The 15,000-nt window shown below is 45.3% G+C and overlaps 1 protein-coding gene across 4 annotated transcripts in view; it reads right to left on the bottom strand.

The window, feature by feature from the left end:
• Positions 1-15,000, bottom strand: part of LOC105902824 (FERM and PDZ domain-containing protein 4) — a 77,902-nt gene that overhangs the window by 50,277 nt on the left and 12,625 nt on the right. The window contains exon 1 of one of the 4 annotated variants that reach the window (XM_042710127.1): positions 7,757-8,400. The exons of the other annotated variants lie outside the window; for them this stretch is intronic. Coding sequence (XP_042566061.1) covers positions 7,757-7,797 — 41 coding nt within the window. The 5' untranslated portion in view covers positions 7,798-8,400. Of the gene's footprint in view, positions 1-7,756; positions 8,401-15,000 lie in introns of those variants that run through there. 4 annotated transcript variants of the gene reach the window in all.

Genomic DNA, 15,000 nt, shown 5'->3' with positions numbered 1-15,000 from the left:
ACCTGTCACAGAACTACTGTAGGTTGAGTTGAGGCTTTGGTGTAAAAGGAATAAAAGTGAGAGTAGTCTGATCCTGGATCAGATCTGAGTGCCAACAGGCTATCTCCTCCTCTTTAACCTACACTGCAGAGTAATTAATTGAGACCCATCTGTGTCATCTGCTGGGTGTTTATGTGTTTTGACAGGAGCAGTAATTAACTCAACCCCTCTCTCTCTCCTCTCCACTCACTCAGTTTAGCTCTCTGTTTACACTGCTCAGTTCATTTTGGGTAGAAGCTGTGTGGAATAACACACACACACACACACACACACACACACACACACACACACACACACACACACACACACACACACACACACGGCTTAGTTAATTTTTCAATATATGCAAAGATTTTCAGAATAAATATGGTGTGTCATTATGTGTTAGAATAAACATCATTTTTTATTGTGTATATTATATGGTGTCACCTCAGACTGATTTGGAGGCTATTTTTAAATACTGCAATTTATCTTCGGAGGCTCCAAGTGGCGTGAGGTTTTGTTTTTTATTTAGAAAGAATATTTGTCAGCTACAAGTTCATCCTTTTCTTTTGGGTGCACGGGTTGCCTGAATCTCTATATAAACAAGTAAACCGGTTTCTGGATGGTATTAGGGTACTTAAAGTAACAAAGTATTTGTCTTGTTACCTTTAAAATTGAAGTTGCAGCTGTGCTGAAAGCAATGTTTCTTTATTGATACTGTTTTCTTTAAATACACAAAACAGGACATAAAAGTAAAGGACATGCTTGGCATTCAAGAGAGACCCAATTTGTGTTAATTGAACGGGAGTTCAAGCTTGTAGGGAGCGGTTTAGACTCTCTTAGTTGATTCATTTGTTGTGGGGGAAACTGTGCATATTTAAACGTTATCTGTCGTTTTGTTTTGTGTTGTGTAAATGTTAATTCTCTTAGAAATCGCCTCATTCTGAATTCTGTGAAAATATATATATCATTATAAACACTGATATATATAAGTGTGTGTGTTCTTCATCAATCATGCCAAGGAATGGCTGAAGACCTGAGCACCAGGAATGAGAAATTATCTACTCCACATCTGATTCACAATGCTGTCACACTTCATAAAAAAAACATTGTTTTAACTTTAAAGAAAAAATGTCTCAGTTTTACAGAAAACATGTTACATTATGTGTGCATCGCATGAATATGCCCCCTTTCTCTCCAACTAATGTATACACATACAGAATTATCTATACGAACTATATAATAATTATATAAAATAAATAAATATAAATACAATTATATTATAGAAATAATTCCACTGAAGCAGAGGAAGCTGTACAGGGTTAATCTCTTGACTAACTCTTCAGAGAGCACCTCCCTTCCTAACTTGCACTTCTACAAGTACTTAACTTGCACTTACAGTAGCTACATTCCTGCACTTGTTTCTATTTCTTATGTAAAATAGTATTTATTGTTACACTAGGTCTTTATTGCTCGTAGCTTAATTGTTCTCTCCCTTGTATGTCGTTTTGGATAAAAGCGTCTGCTAAATGACTAAATGTAAATGTAGTCTACAAGGTTGCCATCAGGTTGTGGGAAAGCAGGTATGAAAACAGTGCACACACACACACACACACACACACACACACACACACACACACACACACACACACACACACACACACACACACACACACACACACACACACACACACACACACACACAGCAGTGCACATAATGAACAACCAAAGAGTGCCATGAGAAAACATACTTCACTTCATTATGAGATAATAGTAACAAAATAAGTTCTCGAATCTGAATGCCATCTAAAAGTCCACAGCTCTGTGACCAAACACAGCTCATCGGACAGTCAATGTTAGGGTTAAGGAATCATTCAAGCATCTCCAAGCAGTAGTCAATTGAAGTTATCAATAACGAAGGCTGAGAGAACATTTTCCCACCTCAATCATGACAGAGTTCTACACAGTGCAATTGTCCCAACGGAAACAACAGGCTATCAACAATGACTATCAACAAGCCCCTATCAACAAGCCCATTATCCCTCATAAACCCCCACCCTCCGCATGCAGCTTAAGACATTTCATTTATTTCACAGCGCGTAAGATCCAAAGGCAAAGACTGTGAGATAGCGAAAGACAAAGATCGGAAAGAACAGAGGATAAAAAGAGAAAGAAAAGAAGAAAAAACGGGAGATAGCAACAGCGAGGAAAGAGAACGCGAGCTAGCGAGGGCGAGTGCGAGACCGTTCCTTTCCTTTCCTTTCCTTTCCTTTCTAAGGCTGGGGTCACTGACCTTCTCCAGATGTTGGTGTTATGATCCAGGCCCCTAATCACGTGCCCGCAGAACAAGGCAGATCTCCTGGGCTGATTACAGGCCCACACAAATACCTCAACAATGACATGACACACACGCGCGCCGTCCTACATGCAGGCTCAGGCCTTTATGAAGGGATATTGAAGTGCAGATATCACACCCCATCCAACCGCAGCAGCAGAAAGCCGAGCCTGCTGTTCGGAGGCATGTGGGATTTCACAGAATGTACGGAAATGTACGACACTGGAAAATCCTTTACAAATTCAAGCCCTATCTACGGACTGCAGAACTCTTAAATTATAAATTATAAATCTAAATTATAAATATAGAATACTGTAATGAATATATGTATGAATGTATTTTTTGTATGTTATTCTTCTTGCACAGACATAAACTCCAAAAACGAGAGTCCTCCATCATCATCACAGAACATATGAAGAACACATGTATAACTGTAGTCAAATTGTCTTCAAAAGCAATGTTATCTAGAAAGCTACAATAGGCATCAATGCTCTCTAGGCTGCTTATCCTTCTGTGCCCCCCCCCCCCCTTCCTGATCATTTGAGGACCATTAGACTCAGTGGAGAGATTCTACCAGGCACCTGACCTCACCCATCACCTCTCTGCATGATCTGTCTTTGCTCATCATCATCATTATCATCATAAAATCAGTGAGCTGGCCAGGAGGCCGACGTGAAGGACCCTGCTGCGCTCCTTAAATGAGAAGTGATCGAGAGCGTGTCCCTGTCCTGCCCTCAAACAGAGCTGGCGGCTGGTCCCTGATCCCCTAGGGCTGAGTCTGTGAAGAGTGCCGCTGCGCTGCGTGGGGCATCCATCATTTTCAGAGGGACACTTGAGTTCCTTGATCAGCCAATACCACCATGTGGCAACCACTGAAAGAGCCAATCACCTGACAGAGTTAAGTTCTGTGCTGCTGCACATGATGCTGGTGCGTATGTACACACAGCATGGTCAAATACTGCAGTAATACTAATAACTATACGTTTTTACTATCCATCAAAAATCACATGTTGCAGCCATACTGTTGATTCTAATACTATATTGGCAAAACATCTATTGAACCAAAACAATAGCAATAGGGCAATAGGTCTTGGGCATCTTTCTAATTGATGCAGTGGGTGGAGTTAGGCTCAGACTTAGGGGTGAACTTACACTTTAAATCAGTCCCATGAATTCTGCCTCCCTCTCTCCCAGGATTTACAGGGATGCACGAATGAAACAGCAGTTTCTCATTGAAATTCTGTCGTCCACACTCAGGGGTGGAGAGCAAATTGCCTATCTCTTAGAGAGAAGCAAGATAGAGAAAGCAGAAGAGGGGGGGATGAATATAAGAGTGTGCAAGTGAGAGAGAAATAGAGAGAGAAAGAAAGAGAGGGAGGGAGAGAGGGAGAGAAAAAGATAGAGACCTCTCTGCTCACACGAATGACGCAGGCAAAAAAAACAGACGCACTCATCCTTGAGTCCTTTGGCAGGATGTCACACCAACGCAGAAAGGCACAAAACTAAAAACACCCCGGCGCACACACACACACACACACACACACACACACACACACACACACACACACACACACACACACACACACACACACACACACCTGCACCCCTCCATGCCTGGCAGGTCAGAGAGAGGTTGGCTGAGGCAGCCTTGTGTCTCCTGCTCTAAAGCCGCTCTCAGTGGCGGCGCTAGCTGGAGGAGACGTGCTGGGTGTGTGTGTGTGTGTGTGTGTGTGTGTGTGTGTGTGTGTGTGTGTGTGTGTGTGTGTGTGTGTGCTGATAGGGCACAGATTGGATGTCACCACCAGTTTCATCGGAGTGCAGCACAGACTCAGGTTCAGTTTCATCGGAGTGCAGCACAGACTCAGGTTCAGGTTCATCGGAGTGCAGCACAGACTCAGGTTCAGTTTCATCGGAGTGCAGCACAGACTCAGGTTCAGGTTCATCGGAGTGCAGCACAGACTCAGGTTCAGTTTCATCGGAGTGCAGCACAGACTCAGGTTCAGGTTCAGTTTCATCGGAGTGCAGCACAGACTCAGGTTCAGTTTCATCGGAGTGCAGCACAGACTCAGGTTCAGGTTCAGGTTCAGGTTCAGTTTCATCGGAGTGCAGCACAGACTCAGGTTCAGGTTCAGTTTCATCGGAGTGCAGCACAGACTCAGTTTCAGTTTCAGTTTAATCAGAGTGCAGCACAGACTCAGGTTCAGGTTCATCGGAGTGCAGCACAGACTCAGTTTCAGGTTCAGGTTCATCGGAGTGCAGCACAGACTCAGGTTCAGTTTCATCGGAGTGCAGCACAGACTCAGGTTCAGGTTCAGTTTCATCGGAGTGCAGCACAGACTCAGGTTCAGGTTCATCGGAGTGCAGCACAGAGCAGCGCAGGTGAACTGGATGTGGGAACCGCATCACCTGAGGCTGACCTGTGAGCCGTGCATAACCTGTCCCTGCAGTGTCCATCTTAGTTCTGTATTCTAGTTCATTTCGACTCGGCCACAAAGTACTCGTCACACACGGTTATGTGTCTGCCGACTTCAGTTATGCCATCATCATTTCTCTCACTGACTACGGAGGATAAAGGTTCTCAACTTAACCACAAACAGAAACATCAAACTCCCATTAACAATCCAAATTGAACACAAGCGCTGAAGAGGATGAGGTTTGGCTCTGTCCTCGGAAGAAATATTCAATTCCTCTTGTCTGATGTCTTTTGAACGATGAGAAATGTGTGTGTGTGTGTGTGTGTGTGTGTGTGTGTGTATGTTAGTACTTCCAATAACTGCTTCTGTGAAGAGCACTTCAGGAACAAAGGGGGGTGTGTAGACTTGTCATGATTCATGAGACGGCGTCATTTTGTCGTGTTGTTGAAAGCCTTAAGCAAACACAGACACAATAACACACGACCGTGTGTGTGTGTGTGTGTATTTATGCAAGCATGATTTTTCTTTTGCTTTGGACTCCGATAACCAGAGAGTGAACTCTGCTAAATCCCACCCAATCTTTCTTCTTTAATATTAGTCCATATTTCATGTGTTCTGTTGTGGATTTGTTCTCTCTTCTCCTCCTTTTCTATCTCTCTGCCCCTCCTGTTGACAGACACGCGTCATTGCTGAATGAGAGGCCCATGTGGTGTGTGTGTGTGTGTGTGTGTGTGTGTGTGAGTGAGTGTGTGTGTACAGACACGCGCAGACTCTGAATGCGGAGACCATGTGCAGAGCGGTGCTCACAAACCAAATCCTCTCGGAGGATTATCTGGCTTCAAATCAAGAAAATCGTGCAACTTTGAGGGCTGTGCGGCAAACAGGTCTGCCTGTTCACATATGACCGAGTGCTGGCTGCCAGGGGAACACATCAGTGGAGGCAAGACCTCTGGAGTGAATATAGCAGAGACAACAACACAACACAAAACAACATGACAACAGAGAGGACAGGACACTGGAGACAAGCCAAAGGCTCCCACGGTGCTGTGTCATATGAATAAATAAACAATGAAGAATAAATAAATCAAAAAAGAATCTTCTCTGAATCTCTATCATCTCCATGACTGCAGAATGGATACACTGAGAGATATTATACATGTTTTTGGTGAGGGTAGGGAGGTGGTGTTGGGGAGAGTGTACACGTGGGAGATATCATGCTTTTACCATTAAACTTGATGAGGATGAAATCCTGAATGAAAACAAGCGCTCAACACTGTCCATCGCAGTAAAGAAATTGTTTGGTGAGTGATTTTCGCCGTACAGTGGATGAACTCGTCTTTCAATTGCATATACACTTCAAGAAGCACTTGTGTTGTATATTTGGGTGTTTACTATACGGCTCCTCAAAATGCTGCAGAAAGGGCCGGGGTTCTGCTTGTCCTGTCAGGATTTATTCTTGATACTGACCAGCGGACTATACATGATCCCTTACGTATCCCACACGTATGTGTGTATGAAAAAACACACTGCAAAGGGCATACCAAGCTGAAAGTGCAAGACAGCATACAACCCTCTCCTTCAATTTGCCACTCCAACTCACACACACCATACATCCAGGCACTGAGCTCATGATTAAAGACAGTGCAGCCTGACTTCCTCAATGTCCTTCACCCCCGCTCTGTCTCTCTCTCTCTCCTCTCTCTTTCTCTCTCCTCTCTGTCTTTCTCTCTCTCTCTCCCTCTTCTCTGTCTTCCAAACACAACTTACACACACACCTCTCTCACACACAGAGGCATGTTTCAGAAGTTTTGTCATGTGAAAAAGACATGTGTATCCTTTTTTCTATTCCCTCACCTCGCCTTAATCCCTCCATTCTGTCCTTCCTCTCTTTCTGCTCGTCTTCTGTCTTGTTCTCCTCATTCTTCTCCCTCCTTCTGTCTTGTTCTCCTCATTCTTCTCCCTCCTTCTGTCTTGTTCTCCTCATTCTTTTCCTTCCCCTGCTTTTAAGCCTTTTTTACATGTCTCCTTCCTTCTCTCCAATACTCAGTCAGACACATGCGCATTCCTCTGTTTCACACGCACTCACTCACTCAAATTCACAAGAGAAAATCAGTTCATTCAGATGAATTCATTGCCAGCCACAGACAAACACACACACACACACCCATTCATGCAAGTGTTTGCGGAAAACTCACTTATCTCACATACAGCCATTGTGAAACTTCTGAACCTCAGAAGCTATGTTTGGAATGTCCATTCACCCATTATATAGTCCACTACATAGTAAATCAGCCATGTTGCGGTTTGAATTCTCAACTGCACATTTGATTCACTATAGTGCACTATAAAATTCCCTCCGCAAGTAGTAGTATGCAAATGATGCATACTGCAACAGAGCCTGTCTTTCTCCATTGCAAGGTGAACAAACTCAGGAAGATGAGCAGACATTCCTTAGTTTACATGTCAGTCACCAGCTGGATATGCTTTAATGATGTCAGAAACGAAGTACTAAATGAAGCTACGTCTGAGAACATTTACAATAGAATTCACCTCAAATGGTTTCGGCTTAATTTGACTTCTTAATCATACTTCGTATCTTAATTTGCGTAAATAAAATAAAATCAAGAAAACAATCTGAATGAGTGATGAAACGAAAGCCACATTAAACTTTTGAAAAACATGGAAAATATAGATTTGACGCTTTATAACAGGATTTTATTCATTTTACCAAATGTAAGCAGTCCCGTTGCCATGTTAGTGTTGCTATGTTGTTGGAATGGAATGTTTCGGAATCTAGTGTCTAGTTGTTTTAACGTCCGATTCCCTACATAGTGAACTTAATGCATTTTTCTATATAGTGAGTGAGTGAGTGGACAACTGGAGAATCAGAACATAGCCAGAGACTGGTCCAATCCACAGTCGTCCCGCTCACACACTCACCTTAACAGCGGATCAACAACTCAGCACCCATATGACACACACTCACCCTGTGAGCTTTGCCATCTTGGAGAATCCAAACACATCCATCCAGCCTCCAGGGTAAGACCTCAGATATCCACAGGCTCAGGTTCACCCTCCCTCAGGATTGCGCAACACCCTGTTCTGGGCGACAAGCGCTCCGCTGGCCAACACACACTTCCAGCAGCTAAAGAGTCCCAGTCCGGTTAGATCCCCAAAGTCTCAAGCCTCCAAGAAACCGGTCCGGCATCAGAATGCAATAGTCCACACAGGCACGCAGGTATGCACGCACACTCGCACACACACACACACACATGCGGCGTACGCACGCACACACGCACACACACACATACACACAGGTGAGCCGCAAGTGAGCTGAGAGAGCAGAGGGGGTCCGGGATGAGAGTGTGAAGGTGACAGCGGCGGAGAGGGGCAAGAAGGGGGCGGGGGTAAGGGGTTGTTCAGATGTGCTTCTCTGCTCTTCTCTTCTCTTCTCAGCAGCCCTCTCTCCACAGTCTCATCCCTCCGTTTCCCTCATCCATCCAGCCAGCTATCCATTCATCCTCTCCTCTGTCCGCTGAGCTGACCAGCCTCATCCGTTTGCGCTCCATCGGAACGAGGGGGATGAGAGCGAGAGAGCAACAGCGGCAGCAGGGACAGCAGCTAAGATGAGGGGAGAGAGGGAGGGAGGGAGCGAGGGAGCGAGAGAGGGAGGGGAGAGAGGGGGGAGGGGAGAAAGGAAGAGGAGGAGAGAGATGGAGTGTCACACGTGGTGGTGCTGGTGTGTGTGTGTGTGTCGGGGGGGGGGGGGGATGCAAATCACTGTTGACGGATTCTGCCGTCGGGGGAAGTGGGGCAAAGGGATAAGGAAATAGAAGAGAGGGAGATGGGAAAGAAAAGGTGGAAGAAGAAAAGGAAAGAATAGACAGAACACAAACAGTCAGTGAGTAAAAAAGAAAGAGAGAGAGAGAGAGGAGAGTGAGAGAGCGAGGAGAGTGAGAGAGCGAGAAAGAGGGAGGGGGAGAGAGAGAGCGAGAAAGAGGGAGGGGGAGAGAGAGAAAGAGGGAGGGGGAGAGAGAGAGAGCGCAAAGGCTGACTCCGCAGAAGAGTGCTGGACTGCTGCTGCTGCTGCTTGCTGTTGGCAGAAGACCCTCCTGCTTGCTCACACAAACTCGCTCATTCTCACTCTCTCTCTCACACACACACACACACACACACACACACACACACACACACACACACACACACACACACACACACACACACACACACACACACACACACACATTCAGTCTATGTTTATTATGATAAGTGAGCCAGTGCCCAGACCAAGAGAAGCCGCTGGCATCCAAAACACAACGGACCTTCTACTTTTAGAAACATGTGCAGTTGGGCACACTCACACACACACACACACACACTCACACACACACACACACACACACACACACACACACACACACACACACACACACTCACACTCACACTCACACAGGGGGGTCGATAAAAACATTGATATGTACAATTGAATTACTAATGAAGCAGTGATATTGGCATTGAATCAAAGACAGCCTGAACCAAAGTATGCCTGATCCTCATAAAAATACCACAATGATACTACCAAAACTGTATACTGTATACTTGTAATAATATACTGCAGGTCAAAGCACGCTGAGGGTCAACGCATGGATTGTTCGCAGAGAAACAAACACCCACATACACACGCAGCCAATGGAAAATGAGTGTGAGAGTGAAACAAGCACTGCCACACCCTATTTGACCACTCAGAAACATGTGGACAGAGAGCTCCAGATTAGAAGATGATTGTTCTAAGCCAGAAGATAGAGGCATGTGTGTGTGTGTGCGCGTTAGTGTGCGTGTGTGTGTGCGAGTGCGTTAGTGTGCGTGTGTGTGTGTGTGCGTTAGTGTGCGTGTGTGTTTGTGTGTGCGCGCGTGAGTGTGTGTGTGCACGAGCAGGTGCTGAATCAGACAGACAATAGAAGAGCTCCACAGCTTATACATCTGAATGTGGGCCCTCATATCCACACCGACAGTGCCACCCCACCACCCCTCCACCCGACCCCACCACCCCTCCCCCTAATGTCACCCAGCAAATTCAATCAGGAGCGTAGTAATTCATTTTCATCTATTTGAACGCTGTTAGAATGAGTTTCAGAGTCAGTGTTTCTAACATGGATGCATGATGTAATGCGCTAAGCAGGAAGTATTTATCCTGCTGAGGAAAGTATCATTCCCCATTCACTGCTGGAGTAATCAATTGTGTCATGCACTATAGAAGTGAAAAGTGATTTCACACTTACTTATCAAATATGTGAGGGACATGTAATCTCAGACAGTTCACTATGACCTTACAGATCCCAGTAGAGGTCAATTACAGTAATCTGAACCATTCTGTATTCATTGTGACAAAATTGTAATTTTAGCAACCACAATGCATTGCATTTCTCCTGATTTCATTTATTTTCGAATAGTATTGATCCTCTTGGAGTAGACTGTGGCCTTTAACATCACATTGACATCTCAAGTATCTCAGGGAAAGTTCTAGTCCTTTTTATGCACCGACATGAATTTTTCCACATGAGAACTCTTTGTTATAAAAAGGTTTCATCATGTCTTGAAACGGGTTCTTTCCAACTGCTCTTTGCTATAAAACGAATCCTCTCATGCCCAGTGGTTCTATGCAGAACATTGATGGGGTTCTGTTTTGGACACATGCCAAGGAACCTTTTAGGGATTCTGCGCTGCACCCTTTTCCTCCAGGAGTGCATGGTGGGTTGCTTGAGCAGCTCTCTCTCCCTTCGTCTGCTAAGAGCGGCTGCTCAAACACGGCCAAGCTTTCATTAGTATGAGTAGTGGCACTTCCCTGCTGTGCGACGCCACCGATGCTTTACGTCAGCAGTTGCCACGTCACACTCCGACAGTCACACACACACACATACACACACACACACACATGCTCTGGGGTCAGCGGCTGAGTGGGAGCCCAGCCAAAGATGTCCAAACAGAGCAGCCCAATGACTGATTTAGGATCAGTCCCCGATGGTAGATGGGACAGAAGCCAAGCCTGAACCCTATGAACTGCAAACTGTGTACTCCAACAAACCTGCCACAGCCACCAGGCTTATAGACCAGCCTGTGATACCAGGGAAAAGCAGGAAGGACAGATTATTTCTTGTAAAAGCAGGAGACCAGGCTGAGTTTCCAATATCCCCGTGAATCAAAGAGACGTGAGTTACAGAGCAGGGAGCGGGGAGGGGAAAGAGGAAGAAAGGAAGAACGAGAAATCAGCTTCATCTCAAACGGAAAGAAAAAAGTCTTTCAAAGAGAAGAAGCGTGGTGCTTTGATGTGTGAGAAACGCTCTTTAAGCCATTCCATGTCTTACAGTTATTCAGGGACACAGTGTCTGTCTCTGAGCTGTCTCTAGTGTGTGTGTGTGTGTGTGTGTGTGTGTGTGTGTGTGTGTGTGTCTGTGTGTGTGTGTGTGTGTGTGTGTGTGTGTCTGTGTGTGTGTGTGCGTGTGTGTGTGTCTGTCTGTTTCTTGTCTAGTGTCACTTGACACTAGACAAATTAATAGCCCTGTAAAGTTAAAGACATCTTCTTTTATTTTTCAAAACATAATGTTTAGGCATTTTCCCCAAAATACAAAACAAATCCGGGTAAAACAAAAAAGCAAACCTCAATATCAAACATTCTTTGAGGACGCCAGCTGAGAGCTCCTGAGAAAATATTGCATCCTGAACAGTACGGACCACTAGCCTGAGCATATTGAAACAACTCTCTCACAAATAATTACCCTAATTAATCTCTACCTTTTGATCTGATGCACAGGCAATTAAGCTTGAGTGTAAACTCTGCGTAAACCCGTGCCTGTGTCAAGTGGAACTGTATGACAATTAAGCATCACTCTTACGGAAAGTGCTTTCATTCTGCCTGTTGTGTGGGTCTAGGTGGCCTCTCCAGAACCGCACTGTTCCAGGGAAGACAGGAAGAACAGAGGACAGAACAGAAGAGAAGGATGAAGAGAGAAGGATGAGATTGAAACTGATGAGAGGAAGAGAGAGAGGGCATCCGTGTGTGGTTGTAAGTCTATGGGCTGAAAAGAGAAGGATGACAGTGAAACTGGTGAGAGAAAGAGAGAGAGGGAGGAAGAGAGAGAGGGCATCCGTATGTGGTTGTAAGTCTATGGGCTGAAAAGAGAAGGACGAGATTGAAACTGATGAGAGAAAGAGAGAGAGAGGGAGGAAGAGAGAGAGGGCATCCGCATGTGGTTGTAAGTCTATGGGCTGAAAAGAGAAGGATGACAGTGAAACTGGAGAACCAGAGATTGAGAGGGGAGGAAGAGAGTGGGCATCCGTGTGTGGTTGTAATAACCATAGAAGAGATGTTATGTTATATCTGAACATCCCACATGAAATCCTTCACACCTCTGCTGGTCGGATACGCCTAATGGCTTTCGGCGTTGTAACCGGGACAGATAAGGCGGCTGCAGCCGAAACCCGTTTTCCGAAAGGACAAAGCAATATAGCTGAGGTCACGGAGCGCTGCACGGGTTTTTTTTAAAGAGCATATTAGCATTCGTTCCTCTTTTCTCCTTGGGACGTACAGCACAGCGTAGCACAGCACAATCTCCAAGGTTACCGGCTCGCAGCGGGCTCACATTTAACTTTCCGTCCACACCCGACAACAGGAGTGCTGTCCTGTCATAAATTAGCTGGAGTCCCAGGACCGGAATTTTAACAGTGAGAAGTTTCCGAGCTGTGTGGAGTCTGTGGAGGTTACACACACACACACACACACTCTTCTGTGGAGGTTACCCACACACACACTCTTCTGTGGAGGTTACACACACACACACTCTTCTGTGGAGGTTACACACACACACACTCTTCTGTGGAGGTTACACACACACACACTCTTCTGTGGAGGTTACACACACACACACTCTTCTGTGGAGGTTACACACACACACACACACTCTTCTGTAGAGGTTACACACACACACACTCTTCTGTGGAGGTTACACACACACACACTCTTCTGTGGAGGTTACACACACACACACACACACTCTTCTGTGGAGGTTACACACACACACACTCTTCTGTAGAGGTTACACACACACACACACACTCTTCTGTGGAGGTTACACACACACACACTCTTCTGTGGAGGTTACACACACACACACACACTCTTCTGTAGAGGTTACACACACACACACACACTCTTCTGTGGAGGTTACACACACACACACTCTTCTGTGGAGGTTACACACACACACACTCTTCTGTGGAGGTTACACACACACACACTCTTCTGTGGAGGTTACACACACACACACACACTCTTCTGTAGAGGTTACACACACACACACTCTTCTGTGGAGGTTACACACACACACACACACACACACACTCTTCTGTGGAGGTTACACACACACACACACACTCTCTTCTGTGGAGGTTACACACACACACACTCTTCTGTGGAGGTTACACACACACACACTCTTCTGTGGAGGTTACACACACACACACTCTTCTGTGGAGGTTACACACACACACACACACACACACACACACTCTTCTGTGGAGGTTACACACATACACACTCTTCTGTAGAGGTTACACACACACACACACACTCTTCTGTGGAGGTTACACACACACACACTCTTCTGTAGAGGTTACACACACACACACACACACACACACACACTCTTCTGTGGAGGTTACACACACACACACACACTCTTCTGTGGAGGTTACACACACACACACTCTTCTGTGGAGGTTACACACACACACACTCTTCTGTGGACGTTACACACACACACACTCTTCTGTAGAGGTTACACACACACACACACACTCTTCTGTGGAGGTTACACACACACACACACACTCTCTTCTGTGGAGGTTACACACACACACACTCTTCTGTGGAGGTTACACACACACACACTCTTCTGTGGAGGTTACACACACACACACTCTTCTGTGGAGGTTACACACACACACACACACACACACTCTTCTGTGGAGGTTACACACATACACACTCTTCTGTAGAGGTTACACACACACACACACACTCTTCTGTGGAGGTTACACACACACACACTCTTCTGTAGAGGTTACACACACACACACACACACACACACACACTCTTCTGTGGAGGTTACACACACACACACACACTCTTCTGTGGAGGTTACACACACACACACTCTTCTGTGGAGGTTACACACACACACACTCTTCTGTGGACGTTACACACACACACACTCTTCTGTAGAGGTTACACACACACACACACACTCTTCTGTGGAGGTTACACACACACACACACACACACACTCTTCTGTAGAGGTTACACACACACACACACACTCTTCTGTGGAGGTTACACACAAACACACTCTTCTGTAGAGGTTACACACACACACACACACTCTTCTGTGGAGGTTACACACAAACACACTCTTCTGTAGAGGTTACACACACACACACACACACACTCTTCTGTGGAGGTTACACACACACACACACTCTTCTGTAGAGGTTACACACACACACACACACTCTTCTGTGGAGGTTACACACACACACACTCTTCTGTAGAGGTTACACACACACACACACACACACTCTTCTGTGGAGGTTACACACACACACACTCTTCTGTAGAGGTTACACACACACACACACACTCTTCTGTGGAGGTTACACACACACACACACACACACTCTTCTGTAGAGGTTACACACACACACACTCTTCTGTGGAGGTTACACACATACACACTCTTCTGGAGACTCGAGCTGTGAGGAAGGAGCTGCGAGGAGAGGAGAGGAGAGGTAGGAGGAGGAGGAGGAGGATGGCAAAGAGCAGACTTTGGGCAGTATTAAAACACACTTCCAGTGTAATCTGTAAAGGACAGACTGCACTGTCCAGTCTACAAGGTCAGTGCTGCTGAGGGACTCTCTGAAGGGAAAATATGTATGTGAATACGAGTCAAGAATCATTTCTAGGTAGTGAAAATATTTTGAGTTGAGTTTGAAAATAATGACTTTAATTGGCAATGCTTTACATTATGGTTCATTTAAATTAGTGCATCAATTAACATTAAATAATTCTGTATGACTAATCACTAAGTAATCATAAATGCTTGAATCAATATGGGGCACTATATCCAGGATGTCCTTACATTTAATTCATGAAGAATATATTATTTATTTATTATTTA

The sequence above is a fragment of the Clupea harengus genome, chromosome 16 (assembly GCF_900700415.2).
Source record: "Clupea harengus chromosome 16, Ch_v2.0.2, whole genome shotgun sequence".
Classification (NCBI taxonomy): Eukaryota; Metazoa; Chordata; class Actinopteri; order Clupeiformes; family Clupeidae; genus Clupea; species Clupea harengus.
Note: the sequence above shows the minus strand (reverse complement) of the source record. Positions and strands in the feature narration are given on the sequence as shown.